Source organism: Colius striatus, chromosome 2, assembly GCF_028858725.1.
Source record: "Colius striatus isolate bColStr4 chromosome 2, bColStr4.1.hap1, whole genome shotgun sequence".
NCBI classification, from domain to species: Eukaryota; Metazoa; Chordata; class Aves; order Coliiformes; family Coliidae; genus Colius; species Colius striatus.
The window spans coordinates 79894565-79915105 of NC_084760.1; the positions used below are offsets into that span (position 1 = coordinate 79894565).

A 20541-nucleotide genomic window follows, 5' to 3' on the forward strand; every position below is an offset into this window, starting at 1 on the left:
TCTCCAACCTTCTTCTGGTGAGCTGCCTATAAATTCGACTTAATTTCATTTGCAGAAGAAACCTGATGACAGCTTCTCTAAATAAAGACAAAAGGGATCCCAAAGCCTAAGTGTGTTAAGTGTTTGCTTTGGATGAGTGTAGGGAGGCTGTTTTTTCAGACACTGTGTGTTTACCTGACAGCTTTCTGATAAGCAGTGTGATACTAAAACTCCACTTTGTGACAGTGTTCACACCATCTGCCAGGTGTTGATAGCTTGCTGAATAATGCTGTCATCAGCACTCAAGTACTCATGGAAAGTTATTGCTTCAGTAACCACTCTCTCTTTCATCTTCTGTCTAATTGGTTGCTGCCACTAAAAACTATTATTCCAAAAAATAACAATTAAAAGAAAAGTGTCATTTTTCTTTATCATGATTAATTACTTTTAGGCCACTTTTGTGTATTTATTGCTTTCTGCTTACTGCCAGTTTTACTGATCTACACTGTAAAGTGAACTTTATTACCTACCTATGATTGCTCTTTGTCCCTGATTCAGTGACAAATACCCACAGAAAGCTTCACTAGACCCTAATACAGCAAAATACCTGTCAAGAGCATAGTCTGCTAGACACCATGGGCCTTGTGAGGTAGGGTACAGTGGAATCATTTGCATAATCTTTATCTGGTGTCAGTTGTTACAGCTAAATTTGTATCAGCTGAAAAACAGGACAGATAGTTTAAAGAAAATGTATCCAGAAAAAATTGGCAGTATTTGAATGATCAAGAAACCACATTCAAGTGCATTTACTTAAGTGTAAAAAATATACTGTGCAGGCTGCACAGGCATGCATATCCCAGAAAGTTCACTGATGGTGGCTGAGAAAAACAGACAAGTCTTCATAGTTTTACACTGCAGCATTGAGCTACTAAAATAAATACATATGAAGAACCTCAAGTGTTTAGAATGACAGAGAACATAATGTAATTTAACTTAAGCCAGAATCAGTTCTCACTTGCATCAGTATAAATGGAGGCTAAAGCTATTTTGGCTTTAAAGTGCTATACTGGAGATTTCCATTTGGCTTCCTATTTTTTGGCAGGATTTACCTTTCTTTTGCAGGATGTTCTGTCTTGCTTTAATGAAAGCTAGGATGTCAGCATCAGCCTGGCTGTCTCCAGTCAGAGGAATAGATGTACTTGAACTTGGTGGGGTCCTGAAATACAAACATATAATACTTGTGGACTCAACTCAGTAAGAAGGTTATATTTCTATTTCATTATCTTCTCCCTTTTATTCAGCATGGAGGACTTTGCTCCCCAGATACATTGTTAGAGATGATGGCACAGTTCAGAGGAGAATCAGGTTCAGGACTTCTTAATGATCTTATGTACTTTCTTAAGATTAGCCAGTATCTTTTTAGTTTGATAGGGGCACATGCTGAACAGCTATAAAATCTCCCACAAAAGGTTAAAAATATTTTATTGCCGACTCACTGCCAAGTGGGAAAGTTTAATATAGTGAGTTTACCAAATAAATGATGGATGTGACTATGCCATGTGCTTATTTGCTTCAGGAAAAAAATACTGCTGTTTATTTGGACAGATCAATAATGAGGGAAATAAGTTTTCAGGCATAAATAGAAGTAAACAATCACATGACATTCGTGACATTTGCTGACAGACACAACTCCTTTGTGCTGCTGAGTCTCTGTTCCCAGATGAGACCTTCTAGCTAAGCAGTTAAATCATTGCTTCTGCTTCTGATAGACCCTCCAGTGGTATAAGGAGATGTAGTACAATGAATTCTAATCAGCTAAGAAAGCTAAGAATCTGGCCCTGTGTCTCTACCTTTGTTTAAAGATTATGCACTAGTGGTGAAATACGGAATATAGTGATAAACAACTGATCCAAGTGAACCTGCTTGAGGAGCAGGAGAGTTGGACTAGATGATCTTTAGAGATCTTCTCAAACCCCTACCATTGCGTGGTTCTATGATAAAAATTACAATATGGAAGGACAAGTGGGACAAGTGGAATTGAAGGGAAAAATTTCTTTCTTTTTAGCATATCCTACATTTCTAATGATTGTTATTTCCAGTGTTCTTTACTTACTGTTGCAAAAGAATCTAATTGAACGTGACATAAACAGAAGTCTGATATTCCTGTCTTTGCGTTAATAAAGTTGCTAAATTAGTAAACCAAAATGGGAAAAAAATTATAAATCTCCATGAACTTGATAAAATATCTCTTTTTGTATAATTTACAAGGTGATCTCAGAACAAGAGTAATTTACTGTTTTCTTATTGATTTTCATTTCATTAGCAATAATATAAAAATGTAAAAAAACAACATATTTGAGGAGTTACTTTCTAAATTCCACTTTAACTTCTCTTTTTTTTAAACACAAATATGATTCAAAACATTAGGTTTGGGAGGATGAAATTTTCCATGACATTTTGCTGCTGTAGAAACCGATAGTTTTGGAAAATGAAAGAAAAAAACCCTACCTTGTGATTTGTTCTTACTAATGCAGTACGAAAAACAGTATCTTAACTGTATTTTCCTAAGGGCCTTAATAGCCAGAACTGTTAAGCATACTGAGCATAATAAGAATGCAACTTCTGGAAGTATATTAAGTTGGCATGACATTTTGATGGGAGAAAAGAACATGGAAATGAACATATTAAAAAAAATACAGAAGCTCAAAAAATAGAGAAGCTCCAGGAAAAAAAAAATGTTTCAGTTAACGTGCTAAGCTAATTTTCACAAGGCACTAATCTCTTTTGAGAAAACATGACATGTAACCTTTGCCAAACTGATACATCTGGGCTGCTGGTGTCATTTTATTTTCCTAGAATAATTTGTAGGCAGGAGATGCAAGACATTTTAGAGGCAAAATTATGAGAATGTAAAAAAATACCTCTGTATAGTTCTTGCATTCTGCAATATTTACAACTCTGATCTCTCTTCCTTTCAAATGTTTTTATTTGCTCTTTCAGAGTCCCATTCTCTTGCTGAGAAGACAGTCACAGGGAGTCATAAATTCAAGGGATAAAAAACCTCAGGCCAACCAAGAAGCCACCTGTTTAATGCTGATAATGTAACTACTTGGTGTAAAGTGAAGGGACAGCTTTGGTGGTGTTTTGGAAGTTGGAGGAAAATCTGAAATTTCAATTTTATTTTTTTTTTTTCAAGAAGACTGTTGTTAAAGGGACCGTTAGAGGCCTATCTAAGTGTATATTACCTACTAGTTTTACCTCTGGATATCCCAGGTATGCTTCTTACCCTGTTCTTAAAGTAGAATTACTAGAAGTGATTGAATTGTTTTTCCCAGCTGGATCTTCATTATGGCTGATTCTTGTGGGCTCTGAAAAACTGGAATGGGAGCAGAAATGAAGGAAAGAATATAGCCCTTGTGGAGGGAATGGTAATATATGCTAAGTAATTACAAAGAACCCGTTTTTCAAGACAATTTTTACCTATATAAAGTACTTTTTTACTGGAAGAGGATTTTCAGTTAAACCCATCTGATGATTAGGTTTATGTAGAGAATGTGGCTATGAAAGAATGACAAATAAGCCCATCATGATTATACTTTTAGGACTTGCCTTCTGAGCAGGACTTGTAAAGCACTTTAATGTATCTGTTGTCCAGTTTGTAATAGTATATTTAGTTCTCAAACTGACTATTAGCCAAGTGAGGCCTTAGCTCATTTTCCATTCTTTCTTTAGTCAGACAAAATTATTATTGAAATCAGTGGGAGACTGGATAAAAACTCAGCAAGGACTTTGGGATGTGGCTTGTTGATGATAGCCAAATATATTGCAAGCAGCTGTTGTGCATTCCTGTCCTTGCAGATATAGTTATCAAGGAACCTCTCCACTAGGAAGGCAGATTTCTGCCACAGGATGGCTAGGGACTCTGCTTTCCCCGGGGGTTGCGTATGCTGCTGGATCTGGTGTCAGTCTGGTGAACTACTTAGTTTTAGGATTTTTCCAGTAGATGGCAGGATTGGCAAATTCTTGCTTTTCTAACTGCAGTAGTTTGTTCATTGTTGGCTGATGAATTGATATTTTTGGCAGGGAACTTGAAGAAGGAAAGAAATTTATTACTGAAATTTTACTGTATTACACTGTGCCAGGTTCAGTTATGCAGAAGACATTGTGCCCAAGAGTATAAGTCATTTTAAAATGAACAGCTCCAGGTTTACTGACTGTTTCTCTTTAACTCCTCAAGTCCCATACCATTTGCACCTGTCTAAATGGATTTAAAAGAACCTCAAGACTCAGCTTAATGCAATTAAAGCAATATCATATTGAATATTAATATTATTCCATACTTAATTATGCCTACATATTGCAAGAGCTATAAAGGATGTGTGATGTTATTACCTACTATGTGATTTAATGATATCCGGGAACTTCACATCACAGTTCTGCTTTAGGATTTCCTGAACATTTTTCCCATTGATTTGGCAGTTCTTAAAAACTAAGTGATTTAATGTTTCAAATTCAGTTTTCTAAAAGAATTCTGTGTCTGTGCCCTAACATATCTAGGCATTCAAGTCATATAACTACGGTTTATTAAATCACTACATATGAACTGAACCATAACAACCATACATGACTCTTCTTAGCCTGCAACAAATGTAATGTAACTTAATGGGATTCTTTTTAATTGCTCTCTTTTAATTGAAATAAGCCTCCTCGCCTTTCATTTGCTGTGAACAGAATGTATAATTTACAAATACTGAGACACAGAATCATAGAATCTTAAGGGATGGAAAGGACCTTGAAAGATCATCTAGTCCAACCCTCCTGCCAAAGCAGGACCATCTAGGGTAGATCACATAGGAACTTGTCCAGGCGGGTTTTGAATGTCCCCAGATAAGGAGACTAACAACTCATCTGGGCAGCCTGTGTCAGTGCTCTGTCACCCTCACAGTGAAGAAATTCTTCCTTGTGTTTCTTTGGAACCTCTTATGTTCCAGCTTGTACCCATTGCCCCTTGTTGTATCATTGGACATCATTGAGATGAGCCTGGCTCCATCCTCCTGACACCTGCCCTTTACATATTTGTAAACATTAATGACATCACCCCTCAGTCTCCTCTTCTTCAAGCTAAAGAGCCTCAGCTCCCTCAGCCTTTCATCATAAGGGAGATGCTCCACTTCCCTCATCATCTTTGTGGCCCTGTGCTGAACTCTTTCCAGCAGCTCCCTGTCCTTCTTGAACTGAGTGGCCCTTTTAATACACCCCAGGATGTCATTGACCTTCTTGGTCATGAGGGCACATTGCTGGCTCATGCTCATCCTGCTGTCCACCAGGACCCCCAGGTCCTTTTCCCCTACACTACTGTCTAATTGTTTATTCCCCAACTTGTACTCATATAGAGGGTTATTCTTTCCCAGATGCAAGGGTCTACACTTGCCCTTCTTGAATTTCAATAGATTTCTCTTTGCCCAGCCTGTCCAGGTCTTTGCCTCCAGCCTGTCCAGGTCTCGTTGAATGGCAGCACAGCCTTCTGGTGTGTCAGCCACTCCACTCACTTTGGTATCATCAGCAAACTTGCTGACTGTGCCCTCTATTCTCTCATCAAGATCATTAATGAATATATTGAACACTATTGGTCCCACCACAGACCTCTGAGGGATTCCACTAGATACAGGCTTCCAACTAGACCCTGCCCCATTCATCACAATTTCGTATCTTCTTTCCTTCAACCAGTTAACACATGAAGTAATTTATTTTTAAGGTGCAGTAGTTTATATGTTTGAATTAATTATTATTTCCCACTGAATTAAAGTTATAATTATCTGAAACTGTGAAATCTTCATGTTAAAGGGGACTTAGATCCGGATGCATTAAAAAAACCCTAAACACTACAGGTGTGGCATGGTTTGACCTCTCCATTCAAGTGGATTTCTGCACCCAGGACAATATGCTCTGGGATAACTGGGCATGTGAGGAAGATGATATTAAAATAAAACTACTTTAGACTAAGTAAGGTAAGTAAGTAGTGTACTCAAAGATGGCCCTTAGACTCTTCTGCCTGTGGAGTTACACACTGACATTTTTGTCTGTGGGATGCAAACTCCTGTAAGTTATAGAAATTTATAAGGAAGTTTATAACTGGGTTTTTTTTTTTTGTAATGATTGAAAGTGCTGCTTCCATATAAGAAGTTAACAAATACGACATCAATCTAAAAATCTGGTAGCTCAACTTGGCAGAGCTTAAATCCATGTTTTATGTATCCCAGAGGTTTCTCTAATCCCTTAAGTAGAGGGATGGCCTGTATAAGGATAACTTGCATCCTTCATACTGAAGCTCTGATAATTTTTCTAAGGCATTACAAGATACATTGAATCATAAGGGGACAAAAAATCGTAATTTTACTTTGCAGTGGCTTGCACACTCAGATGCATCTTGCTCCTAGCCTGTTCTTAGAAGCCAGGACTCTCCTCCTTCATCTGAGTGCTAGATTCTGTTCCAGTGATGAGAAAAGATGAGGAAACAGTCTTGAATCACAGTTTTGGATTTGGGTGGACATAGAGGGGATACAAGTCCTATCTCTTTGTCTGTCTCCTCTACATTCCAATTCTTTTCACAATGCCTCATTTTCATTCTGGATCTATCCGATTTTCCCTTGAGTTTAACTTAAGAAGTCTCAAAGCACTGTTTCCTGACGGCTTCAGCAAAATCCCAGTTTTGTCTGGAGATTAAGACAATCTGTAAACTTCATATGTTTTAGTTCTTTTTTTAACCTAATACCTGAAATTTAACTCAGTGACTAACTTTCTTTTATCTGGGGGGATGATCTTTTGGGAGTATATGTCTCAGTCAGCCATGGGGCATCAGCTAGAGAGACATACATAGTGCTGAGCAAGTGTCTCCCTTGCTGTGGGAACACAAGGGCCAGAGCCAACTGCTCATGGACTGACCAGCTCCATCAAGTATGTGGTTTAGAGAAGCTAGAGAGGTGATGAATGTCATGATGTGAATGCTTGATTCACCATCTGAAAATAAGTGGAAAACCAGGCAGGTTAAAATGGAAGGCTTAAAATTTGAAGGTGTGCAACCTTTGCAATGTTAAAAAAATGTCAGCTGTAGTTCTCCAGTCATCTGAGTCTCAGACATGAGGGGAACAGATGTTCTGTGTAAAGGGAAGCAAGATTCAAGCTGCTTAAAATCTAAGCATTTTAGTGTTTGGTTACAAAATCAATTTTGGCCTAACTTACAAATTCATAGATAAATTGTTCAAGTTAAATTATTACCAAGAGAATGCGAAAACCTTTAAAATGTCATTAATCAACAATGTTATTCTCAGATTATATTTTATCATCAAGTAACACTGAAGAAAACTGGCAGGAATGGAAAACGATTATGAGAGAAAATGCTGCAAACGCTTGTTTCACAAAGCATTAATAGAGAAAACTTTCAATCCAGGACAATAAACATTTAAAAACATGATGTTCAAAGTCACCAGAGAAGATGAAGAGTTATCTGCAAATATTTCCAAGGGAATTTACAGGAAAATTTTGAAGAAGCTGGAGAGCCAAATAATCTGAGATTGAAGATTCTGTGAGGCATGCTGGGACAGGACAAAAGAGACTTAGTAAATGGCAATGAGTCAGGTGTCATGGTTTAGCAAGGAGCTTTTTTTTGCTTGGTAACAGGGGGAGCGGGTTGCAGTGAAGACCCAGTAAAGAGTTTTTGGACTCTCCCCCAGCTCCTGAGTTCAGACCCACCTCCGGCCCGGCTGGGTCAATCTGGCGCCTCTGCCATCACTATTTAGGGATGGGAATTTGAAGTGCTGGGAGGAGGTGTAAGAGTGACACAAGGTGGAAGCGACCACGCGGACCCCACAGTCAGAGAAGGAGAAAGGAAGGAGGAGTGCAGGACCAGAGACCCCTCTACAAGCCATGTGAGAATGCAGGCTTTACCCCTGCAACCCATGCAGGGCCATGGCAGGACTGAGAGCCACCAGCAGCTCCCTGTGAGTGCGCCCGGATGGGCAAGAGACTGTGTGAGGAGGTGGCCATGGCACAGGCCATGCTGGAGAGCCTGTGCACTGCAGAGCAGCCCCACACGAGAGGCAGAGAGGAGCTGCAGCCTTTGGGATAAATGCACATGTGTGTGAGGTACCCCATGGATGTGCAGGGAGGACTGGTGCGGAGCCCACCTGCCCTGAGGAGAGACAAACAGCAGAAGCTATCAGGAATAGACTGAAATCCCCATTACCCGGCCCCCTGGGCCATTCAGGATGGGAGGAAGTAAAAGCACCTGGATCAGGACTCTGAGACAGGGAAGAGGGAAGGAGTGGGGAGAAGGTGATCTTAAAGGGCTGGTCGGACTCTTCATTGTTGTACCACTCTGTGTTGTTTTGTGTTGGTTATGTTTTGGGGTTTTATGGTTATGCTTTAGTTGGTGTTGCATTAAATTATTTTGTTTTCTTCCCCAAGCCGAGTAACCTGGTCTGTTTTTTCCTGGACCTTAAGTGGCAATTAAGCTCTCCCTGCCCTTTGGCAATCTTCAGGTCTTTGGTACTTGAGGCTAATCGTGGTCTTTTGTCCCATGATGGGCCTAAAACAGGACAGTGAGGTTAAGACAGATCTGACTGAAATAAAAAGGAATGCATTCCTTCTGAGAGATGGAAATAATCAAAAAGTGTTTAGAAGGTTTGAATAACTATCCAACACCTGCTTGATTCAAGCGGAATGCAAGAACAGTTCGGTACTTGTGAAATTAAATATTCAGTGAGAGAATATTGAGCAGATAAGGATTTGATAAATTTCTTAAATAAAAGCTGATGTAGGAGAAGACTATATGAGAATGAGCAAAACATTGTGCTTGAATTCTTAAGTGCAGCAAACAGGGAGTGCTGAGCCCAACTTTTTGCAGACTTGATGGGAACATACAGTACAAGTTGCAGTTAGTACCACAGCTTTTATAGTAGAGACAATATGGACAAGCAGGGTATTCTCTTTCAGGTTTGAGGGATTTAATATGGTATTCCTTTTGAATAAAGTAACTTCTTTTAAGTCTTTCTTCCTTTCTCTTTCCACTGTGACTCTCAGATTGCTTATTAGATCCTTCTCTGTCTGAAATACAGAGATGGGTCATTCTTTCTCCACTTTGCACAGGTGTTCTTCATTTTAAGTAATATGTTCAGATCAGATGAGATTTAATATTTCTGCAACTTTCATATGAGAGACGTGCAAAAATGAATATTGTAAGGAAACCTTCTGAAACTACTCAACAGGCTAAGGAGCATGAATCTGTAAGCCTCTACAATATACAAACTGCTGATTTCAGCTACTCTAAGTGTATCACATTCCTTAATGTGATTAACCTATTTGAGAAATTACTCTTCTTATGCAGAAATGTTTTTTTTCTCATGCTAAACCCACCTGATAACCTTTACATCACCCTTTTCCCTACTTAAGCTCTGCAGCCACTGAAATCAATGTTTTCCTTCTTACTCTAGTGGAAGTAGGGTCAAATCAATGGCTTTCAAACATTACTAAGGCAGAAATGCTCACTGTTCAACTCTTATTAATGTGGCCTCATCTAAACACTTAACATTTCAATTTAAAAAGAGATATGTTTGGCCACCTATCAAGTGCCTTTTGTATGTATGTATCCTTCCTAAGCATCAAAAGGAAGACCAGTTTCTCTTCTCTGTTTAGGTATAAATTGATTTATGTACAAAACACAATTTGAGGCTATCGCAGTCCCTTCCCAAGGCTTAATTTTGTCTGGTAACATGACTATGGTGTGTCAAACAATAGTAACACACATGAATTGTGCACTAGAAAGTAATCAAAAGATTTTGTTCAAACACATATATAAATCTCAAGACAGATTATGGAATATATCTGTATCCTTTATATGCAGAGATAGATAATTTATTACTTTTAATCGTGAAGATTACATTTATATCCATTCACACTCAGGAGTTTGTATGAATGGTTTTGCTGCATGCTTACTCTTTCAACAGCAGTCTTAGATTTCTGACATGCAGCCCACTAAGTTTTAGATCTTACATTGATTGAACACACCTGTGATTTGAATTCCATCTTGGAAATAGGTTTTATTGATACCATGTTATATCAAATGTAATTTTCTGCTTTGGTGACTGGTTATTCTGCTAGGTGAAGATGAATTTCAGAGAAAAAGATGTGAATTAGAAACAAAGATCCATTTATATCTCAGGACTGTGTAACTAAGGTTAGCAATTTTAGCCTAGACTCAACCTACACAATCATGGGAACTGGTGAATAAAGTTCTTGTGTCAGCCAGGGTCAAGGAAATCCTTGTGAAATAAATATTCTAGAATTTTATACTCTTAAATCCTGTGAAATTGGAAACTTTTACTCTAAAATGTTATTGTCTCAAGTGGGGGGAAAAGTAAATTTTCGCTCACAGTGGGATATTAAACCTGCATCTCCTGCCTTACAGAGAGCAAACAGTTTCTACTTCCATATACATTGCACTGAAAATATATCTGTGTAAAACACATTTAAATAGCATAAAATAAAATAAGATCAACTTTATGGAACTATACAGACAAAAGAGTAGTTAACTTCAAAAGATCAAAAATATTGATAAAGATGGGAAAATAAAACTATATTCACCTGTGATATGGATACAAGGATCATATAGTCAATCTCAGTTAACTTGTCCATTAACTAGACACAGAGAAATCGTTAATTGTAAAAAACATTTTATTTTGCACAAGAGACCATATGGGGCAGTATACAACTCTGAAGTAAGCTTGGCAGCTGAAAGCAAACTGCCAGCTTCCCCTGTTCTATTCAAAATATTAGACACACTTTCTGAGACTTTTCCTCCAGTAATAAACACAAATGGAAAAGGCATTTAAAACACAAGTTTAAAAGAAAATTGTAAAGAAACCAGTTGTGCAATTTTGCTTCTGAGATAGGCTGTGCTGCCATTCGATGAGACCTGGACAGGCTAGAGAGTTGGGCAGAGAGAATCTAACGAAATTCTACACGGGTAAGTGTAGACTCTTGCATCTGGGAAAGAAGAACTCTGTACAAGTACAGGTTGGGGAATGAACAGTTAGACAGTAGTGTAGGGGAAAGGGACCTGGGGGTCCTGCTGGTCAGCAGGATGAGCATGAGCCAGCAATGTGCCCTCGTGACCAAGAAGGTCAATGACATCCTGGGGTGTATTAGAAGGGCTGTGGGCAGTAGGTCGAGAGAGGTTCTCTTCCTCCTCTACTCTGGCCTTGTGAGACCACATCTGGAATATTGTGTCCAGTTCTGGGCCACTCAGTTCAAGAAGGACAGGGAGCTGCTGGAGAGAGTTCAGCACAGGGCCACAAAGATGATGAGGGAAGTGGAGCATCTCCCTTATGATGAAAGGCTGAGGGAGTTGAGGCTCTTTAGCTTGGAGGAGACAGAGAGGTGATCTCATTAATGTTTACAAATATGTAAAGAGCAGGTGTCAGTAGGATGGATCATCCAATGATACAACAAGGGGCAATGGGTACAAGCTGGAACATAAGAGGTTCCAAAGAAACACAAGGAAGAATTTCTTCACTGTGAGGGTGAGGGAACACTGACACAGCCTGCCTAGATGGGTTGTTTAGTCTCTTTCTCTGGGGACATTCAAAATCCCCCTGGACAAGTTCCTGTGTGACCTACTCTAGGTGGCCCTGGTCTGGCAGGAGGGTGGGACTAGATGATCTTTTGAGGTCTCTTCCAACCCTTGAGATTCTGTAATTCTATGATAGGTCAGGTGAAGGAGAAATCATCATTCCTGGAGCCCAGTCTTACATTGCACTGAAAAGTGCCTGTGCATTATTGTTTGTTCTTTTTAATTCTAGCTTAGGGTGCAAAAGATATGACTCTCCTGAATAATGCATCAACACATCAACTGGAAATTGTTGTTCCAAAGAACAATAGGGCAGAAAGGTTGTGCAACCTTAGTTCAATTCAGTACAAAGTTAAAGAGAGTAACAGTTATGGTTTGCTTGAGCTGATTTGGCTGACTCTACTAAACTGGACCAACAAATGTTTTGTTCCATCAGCTTTTATGTGGGATGAGTAACCTCCAGGAACCGAGAAATAAACAGGTCAAACTAGGTCTGAAACCTGCCAGCCATTTGCAAAGTGAATAGTGACTGTCCTGATTATGGAGCATTTACTATAGATACACAAAATTTTCAATAACAATCAGAATATATTTTACAAGTGTAAGAATATCCAGTTTTCATTATCTAATGATATATCGGCTATATGTTTGTTACAAAGTAGGAAACATTAGATATAAAGAGCATTGTTATAAAATTGTAGGTAAAGCCACTCATCAGAAAAAGATTAAGTGTATAATGAGAAGAAGAGAGAGCAGGAGGGAGAAAAAGAGAGCAAGTGAGAGGTAGAGAGGGAAAGAGGAAGAGGGAAGGAGAGAAAACACCTTCATTTATTGTTAGAGAACATGCAGGTATGTGTTTTCTTGTACTCTACTTTGCTTGAAGATTATGAAATACAAGGAAGAATTTCTTCACTGTGAGGGTGAGGGAGCACTGGCACAGGCTGTCCAGATGGGTTGTGGAGTCTCCTTCTCTGGGGACATTCAAAACTCACCTGGATGAGTTCCTATGTGACCTACTCTAGCTGGTCCTGCTTTGGCAGGAGGGTTGGACTAGATGATCTTTTGAGGTCCCTTCCAGCCCTTGGGATTCTGTGATTCTGTTATGAAAGATCTATTACCCCAAATTTAAAACAGAAGTTTTGAAACCAGAGGTGACTGATGATGAAACAACCAAAACGATTACATTTTTCTACTGTAGAGAACAAACCAGTGTTTTAAAATATCGAATGCACTATCTTTGTGGAATAATATGCTGCATAAATGTAGCATCAGCACATATTTTAACAGCAAGTCTATTTAGGTTATATATTACATAGTCTTAAAATCTTTTCTTTTTGGTTTGTAGCCTCCTGAATACATTCCAAAAGAGATATAGTCTCCTTATATAGCAAAATTGAGTGATAACAGGCTTGCTTTTCTTAGTTATCCGTCATGGGGTCTCTAGTGACAGGTTTCCAGGGTCCCAGACCAACAAGTCAAAAGGACAGTTACAAGAAACTTCCTGCAATATGATTGCAAAATGAGTAAATGATAAAAATTTATTTTTCACACAGCCATTTTTCATGTAACTGGAAATGTGGTGTTTGAGTGTGATATTTGCAAATGCATTATGATGAACTGCACTTCTACTCAAAGTACATTTTCTTACAAGTAAAGAAGAGAAAAACAACCAGTTTACCTGTTAGTTGATAAATGCTGTGAGGAGTTGATAAAGTGGGGATAAACAGTTGCAGTATTTGGTGAGCTAACCATCTCTGGCTTTTCCTGCTGGGTTTAGATTGAAAACCAAAATTATGTAGGATAGGATTTTTTTAGAGTGCTTAATATTGGCCTACAGGTCTTAGCAATAACAAGGTAGGGAATGACTCATTCAGAAAACACAGAGTCTGAATCACACTTTTTTTTTTTCACTTGGACAAACACTTCTGAACAAAGAGAAAAGTGTTTGGGATTGGTTCAAGTATTTTTAAGCTCAAGTTACAGGTTATTAATATGTAACAGCATGTGTTCTATGATTTGAGTTTCTTAGGGTGTTCAGATGTATAGATAGGTCAAGATCCAAGAAATCAATCCCAATTACTTTTTCCAGCATTCTAATCTTCTACTGATGAATCATGAGAGGCTGAATCCTAGACCTCTACTGTTAAGGGATGGAGAAAAATGCGCTCCAGTGGATTCAAGAAGTGCTTTGAAAAAAACAGATATTTAGAGAAGAAGGTGACTAAAGCATTATCTTCTTTGGCACTAATATGGTTAGGGATTTTAACCTGAAAAATGCTTTGCAATGATAACTTGGAATTGAGTTAGTTAGGTGGCACTTTATAGAAGTTCAGATTAAGTTCACTATTTACTTTAGGCTTTTTTTGTTAAAAATACAGTTTAAATTTATACTTATAAGAACTAAAGCAAATACTACTTAAACTCGTCTTTGTTTATAACAACTTTTTTTGCCAAGGAGTAAATCTTCTCTTCCAGTTAGTAGTAAGTGATATGAAATGGACTGCACCCAGCACCCTTTTTCACTAGGCTGATGTTCATTTTTTAGCAGTACTTTACTGTGAGATGCCATGTCACTACTTTGAAGACATTGAAAAAGTGTTGGAAGGGGAGAAAGAGAAAGCTATGTTGTTGTTTCAGTTGATCCTCCTCTGGACCCTCTTGTACTGTCTCCTGTGTTTGTGAAATTGCCTAGCTTTCAGAATGACTGTGTTATGAGCTTCTAATATACTGTTTAAAATGACATCTCTTTAGTCCATTTTTAGCTGAATTTTGTTAAATTACAGCACTCTGATGGGTTCTTAAGCAGTCAATGATGACAGTGGTGGGCCTCAGCTAGACAGGGAGGGAATACACACTCTGTTAGGAGAGCTGCTGACCTCGTGGGAGCTTAGCAAAGCTGAAGGGTTACTGGAGTCTTTAAAAACAAAGATAGAAACCAACTATGTTTGCTGGGATTTGTCCATATTGCAGCTATAACTGCCATCTTCTAATACATACATTACAAACGTGGTGAAATTATAGTTTTGCTAGCAGTAAAAAAGATTGTTTTTTTCCAACAAATGATTATTCATGTTATGTTTCTTCAGAGTTTTTGGCATTTGGGACCATTTTTGGCTTTTGATCAAGTTGTTTGGAGGAATGTCAAATAGAATATAGAAAGAGTACAAAAGAAGGGGTTTGCTTCATTTGTGCTACCTTCATATAAGGATACTTCACATTAGCTTTACCTGATTTGCATTGGCAGAAGCACAGGTGAATCAGGTCCCAAATCCCATCCTTCATACTTCTTTCTATCTAGTCAATTAACTACTGATTTAAGAAGTGATATAAGATGTCACATTTACATGAAAATGGAAGAAATAAAAAATTGTTTCATACCTGTAGATTTATTACCTCTTCAGACCACCAGATTTCAAAGTCTTTTTGCAGCTTCATCTTGGCTTTTTCCATAAGGAGCTGCAGGTGTTCAATTTCTACCTTCAGCACTTTCAAGCGATTGAACATTGTTTTATAACTAATATGGAAAGAAAAAAATGTATTACAGATCTTCCAACACATATCTGAATAAAGCTTTATCCTGCCCAGAATAGTTACAGATTTAAACTACAAAAGAATATATAATAATCAGAGATGGGGGAGACACGGAAAGCTACATCTCATATTTTTAAGAGCTTAATTGGACAATAAGAACAAGAAACTTTTACTGCAAAGCTTCGACTTCCCTAAAGAAATTAGTGAAATTCAGGTGGCATCAAATATGTCATTTACTTATTTTGATTTCTCAGAATGTTAGCATTAATAAACAACTGGTCACTAGAGCGTGGACTCAGATAGGACCTGAGACTGATTCTACTTTCAGACGGAAGCTTCATGAATGAGGCCTCTTGGCTAACATATAGTTGGAGATTTACCAGTAGTATGAAATAGCCAGAAGTTTCCTCATAGTTTGGTCATAATGCTAGCAAGTTACTTAGAACTGACGTCTTTGTATCTATTTTCTTTTATCCTCTTGGCTAAAGTGACATTAGAGCAAGGATTGATTAATCGATATGTCTTCTGCATATTAGTTACACTTAGTCAACCCTGAATAGTCTAAAGGTTTTCCTTAGGTCATGGAAGGGAGGACATTTCTGGATCAACTGAAAGGCTTCACAATACATTTGTATTCAAGCAATAAGTTTGTAACTCTAATCCTCTGGGAGGACAGTAAACTGTTTTTTGTTTCTTTTTAGCCATTAGCAAAGCATAAATTTTCCCTGCTCGTGCACTGTGGCAACTTACAGACAAACCAACAGCATATAGACACAAAGTTAAAAACTGTTAGTGTACCAAAAAGCTGGCATTTTTAAAATGTCAGAGAAAACCCTGAGGGTAGCTGTATGTGTAGAATTGTAATTGGAATATACTATCAATATAATTTATCTTCTGAAGGATGGCAGAAGTTTGAGGCAGAAGTAAAACCTTTTTTTTTCTTCTTCAATTTGCATTCTAAGCTTCTCTTCTACTGGATCAAGAGTATTTAGCTCTTCAGAAGGACTGGAAACAGCTGAAACAGAAATGATCAGACGTAAGCAGTGTCCATATGATGTACAAAGAAACAACTTTTAGTTATAAAACCTTATTTTTAAGAGGTATATAATGAAATGAAGGTTGCTAACAGTTTCTCTCTTCTGGAAATGTTTCTCCAAATTCCTTATTTAGCTCTTACTGAGTATGAGACACTTGATAACTAGTGATTTGACTTAAGTTCATTTTTGGTCTGGGTTTAGTTGGTTTTTTTTTTTTTGTTTTTAGTAAAGCCTGGAATATTCATTTTAGATATGAATAAAAGTTAGTTCACCAGTTCATTTTAAAACCCAATCTTTGGCATAATAAACCTAACAAATGCATTCAACCTGACAGTTTTGAGTCAAAACCAAGACCAGAACAGCACAGTTGTTGTGAAAAGAAAATACAACAGTAGCTATGTTGGTGGCTGGAAATACAGAAACAGAAAGAAAATACAAATCCTGAAGGATAAATTAACTTGAGTAAGCAATAAATTATGAAAATTAATATAAATAAGGAAAATGTCCTGAAACTGTGTGAGAAGTTTTTCAAGGTAAAGGAGAACTGATGAAATACCTTAAGAGTAACCTAAGCTAACCCAAGAAAGCAGCTTAGGATTTTCCTATCCTATAACAGACCTAGTTAGCATGTAATAAACATTGCATAAGAGATGGCAAAACAGTCTTTCAATCATGGTTATATGTTAAACAGTGAAAGGAAATGTAAAGTTACCTACTAATATTACAACAGTTTCTATTTCTAGGATGAATGGGAATAGTCTAAGGTTCCCAAGAAAACACATTTAACCTTTTTAACTGCAGAAAAAGGAAAGAAACAAATGATTTGCTGTACAATACATGCAAGTTTCCATCCTGACTGTTATTTCTGCCAAGAAAATAAATTCTACATCAACCTGTCATGGGGCCTGAGGAGTGCACCCTCACTTTGAGGAGAGGAATTTTGTCTGAAACAAGAGGGCAGTAACAACCTCTCTCCGCCTGTCAGCGTGCCAGCTGAAACCATTAATCTTTTGTTGCAGCACCCTGTAGCTTAATACAGATGGAGTTGAAAAGCATTTATTTAATTTAGAGTACTTGGGTCAAGGATGTTAATACAGATGACCAAGGTGGACAAAGCCCATGCACAATTCTCATCTCATACATCAAAAGGCTTTGCAGGATGTGTAGATTACAGAAGAAGGATAGAGTGAAGATCTTTGTGGCAGAGTGTGTACACTCAAAAGATTAAAAACCAAAATTCTGGGAATGCTGAATTGAATGCCCAAGCTATGAGGTGTAAGGTGTAAACATCAGGGCAGAGGAGACACTGCAATAGTGGCATCATGTTAACAGGTTGTGCCCGAACACAATGAATAATACGAAGGCCATCATAACAATGCCAAGAACCTTTAAGGAAAGCAACAAACCTTTCAATGATTACAAGGGATCAGGGTTTTATGATTTGTCAGATTTCATCTTTGGGATAAAGCACAATGTAGGAAAGCGCAGAACTACAAAGGGAACTTGTGGGGAGAAACTCACTGCAGAGATCCTGAGGCTTCACACTTCTTCTGACCTCATGAACACACTGCATCCAGTCTTGAAAGGGATGTGCTCTAGTGGAACAAACTTAAATGATTTAGGGAGTTACTGCCTCCCAAATGATCCATGTTTACACACCACGTGAGCATCCTTAATTTGTTTCCATGTAAAGCCAGACAGACTTAGCTTGAGCCATCTTTGGCAGTAGTTAATTCTCCTGAGAGGTAGTTTAACTCTCCTGAACACACTGAAGAACATTTGACCTCTTTGCAAAATCTGTTAAAGTGTCTGAGCTCAGGAAGTAGCAGCTCTAGCCCCTTAAAATGAAGGGAAATAATAGAGTGAAAGGCTTAACATCTTAAAATATTAATGCTCTTTCTGAAGTGAGGACTTCCCTAGACCAAAAAATTACCATATTCTGGTAATCATTATGGAGTGTTGCAAGGCCATAATATTGCAGCTTTCCTTCCCTGATTTATTTGGACATCTAGTACTCGGAAAAATATTTTCACAGTAGCTCTGAAAGGGGAGCCAAACTTAGGCAGAATTTTGTCACATATATAAAACTATTCTGCTGCTGATTACACACTGTAGGAGGGAACATTTGGTTGCAAGTTACCTTCAGAAATAATAATAAAGTCTTTTATATGAGATGAGTACCTCTCCGACACAAAGGCCCAGCATCCTCAACCCTTAATACATCTACACCCATTATCTCCAGCAATATGCTGGTGATGAAAGCAAGAAACACAGCTGTGGACAAGGTGAGCAGCATGAAGTTTTGTACATGTACAGAATGGAAAGAGATGACTATATTTCAAGCTGATAGGACCTCAGTAGCAAAAATAGCATTGGATATTTTGTCATTAAAATGGATAAAACTTAGACATCCATCATTGTGTTCCAATTATAAAAGCAGAAAAGATCTGATAAGAGTATCAGGTCAAGCCTAGGACATACCTACTTGTGCACTGCTTTGTAAGTTCTCTGGTGTCTTTTCCCATGCTGTTGCAATCTCCATTTCATTTTTTGTCAGGCTTTCTCATTGCAACAATGTGATTGTGAACTGAATGGCATTCTACTCTAAAGACTACATATTTTTAATCTGCCTACTGCAATATACAGAGATGAATCGTGGCTCTTCCCTGACGTTCCAAGCAAAAGAGATCTATAGTATGGTAGAGCGTATTTCAACCTTTTTCTTTGTTGCTGCTTCTGTCTTCTCATTCCCTGCTGCTTCTTTCTCCTCTCTCCCTTTTACCTTTCCTGAATCCCTGCAGTGGCCTCTTTCCGCCCCTGGGATGCTGCTGGTGCTGCCTCATATCCTCCTCCTCCCACCAGCTCAGGCAATTTCAGATACAGCAGAGGTTACTGGCTCATTGTATCTCATGTCTAATGTTAGCATTCTTCAGTATGCAGGCTCAGTTGTTTTAAAATAACATGAGAGGGACAACTGAGTGAATAGACAGTAAAACATGGAAAGTATAATATTTAATCACAGATTTAAGATAGGTACCTAAGAAGAAATACATTCCTTTTGTTACAGGTTTTTATTCCTCTGCAAGAGTTTATTTTTATTGTACATATCTGCCTGCCCATGCAGAAACAGAAAATATTTATTAAAACATAACATAATTTTATGTATATATTAGCTGCATATATCCAAAGTATATGTAAATTATGAAAAAAATGAAAATTAACGAGACCAACTTTTGCCCATATACATTAAAAAATTTGCAATACAGAGGTTCTACTACTGAAATATTAACTATCAGCTATCATCTCTGCAGCTGCATGGAAGAACACAAAGTGCTATCTGCCTGTTTACTCAGGGTTGACTTTTAATTCATTGCTTAACAGTTTGTCATATGCAACTTGACTGTCCAGTCCAGCTTCACGCTTTTAGTGCATCATCTAAGACGAGGCTTTCAGCTGATATACAGCATCATATGCACTTTTAGTGCCTCAGTGACTTCTGGAAAACAAAAGCAGTTGGTTCAATTTGATCCTGGATAATGCAGACTCAGGTTTCAGCGATGCAGAGGAGGTATGATGTGCATGTTTGGGAAAACTTTGCTTCTGTGTATACTAGGGGTTTCTGTTGGTGTACCTTCATCCAATTCTTTATAACAAAGTTATTTTAGCAGGTCAGCAATGTACTCAGAAGATCCATTCCTTTCTATTCGTGTAATTGCACATACAGCTGAGTGGCTAAATTTATGAATCCTATGTTGTGAAGGTTTGTGTTAAAAGTGTTGAGTGACACAATGTAAAGAAGAGATTTTATGACAGTCCTACATTGGGTAGTTAAATAAATTCCAACTTTTGTATTTATCTTCAGCCTAATTGGTTTTGTTTCATCTTCAAATACAAATCATTTGGAGAAATGAGGCACAGGATACAAGTGATACCAGCTGCCTGCTTAGAGAGAAAGATGAGCTCTGCATGAGATGACACTCATATCATGAAGGTTTGGGTTTTTTCATAAAGGAGATTGTAAGAGTCATTGTAAGATATAATAACTTTATTCTAATGAAAGGGTCAATTTTGGAGCACAGAAAGTATTAAGTTTTACATGGCATTCCACGTCTCCAAATCACAAAATACCAGAAAGAAATGAAGGCACCTGCTAACTGGATCACTGTTTCAAAGCAATACAGCAAACACTGACAAAACTCACTATTTCTAGCATGAGATACCAAGTGTTATCATCATAGTTTATTGTAAGCTGGCAACAACTTGAAATACTCTGGCAGATTCTTGTCTACAGTCAGAAAATTTTGCAAGAAACTCTCTGTGACCCTGAACTTTATGCTCCCTGGGGCACTCATATATTTCTCGACCTGAGTA

The 20541-nt window shown here is 38.0% G+C and overlaps 1 protein-coding gene across 1 annotated transcript in view; it reads right to left on the minus strand.

Moving 5' to 3' along the window:
* Window positions 1–659: 659 nt before the first annotated feature.
* KIF6 (kinesin family member 6) overlaps window positions 660–20541 on the minus strand; it is a 154672-nt gene continuing 134790 nt past the window's right edge. The window contains exons 17-22 of the mRNA XM_061989631.1: window positions 16064–16148; window positions 14979–15116; window positions 13281–13373; window positions 3266–3355; window positions 1089–1195; window positions 660–697 (exon numbers count right to left, since the gene is read on the minus strand). Coding sequence (XP_061845615.1) covers window positions 660–697; window positions 1089–1195; window positions 3266–3355; window positions 13281–13373; window positions 14979–15116; window positions 16064–16148 — 551 coding nt within the window. The remainder of the gene's footprint in view (window positions 698–1088; window positions 1196–3265; window positions 3356–13280; window positions 13374–14978; window positions 15117–16063; window positions 16149–20541) is intronic.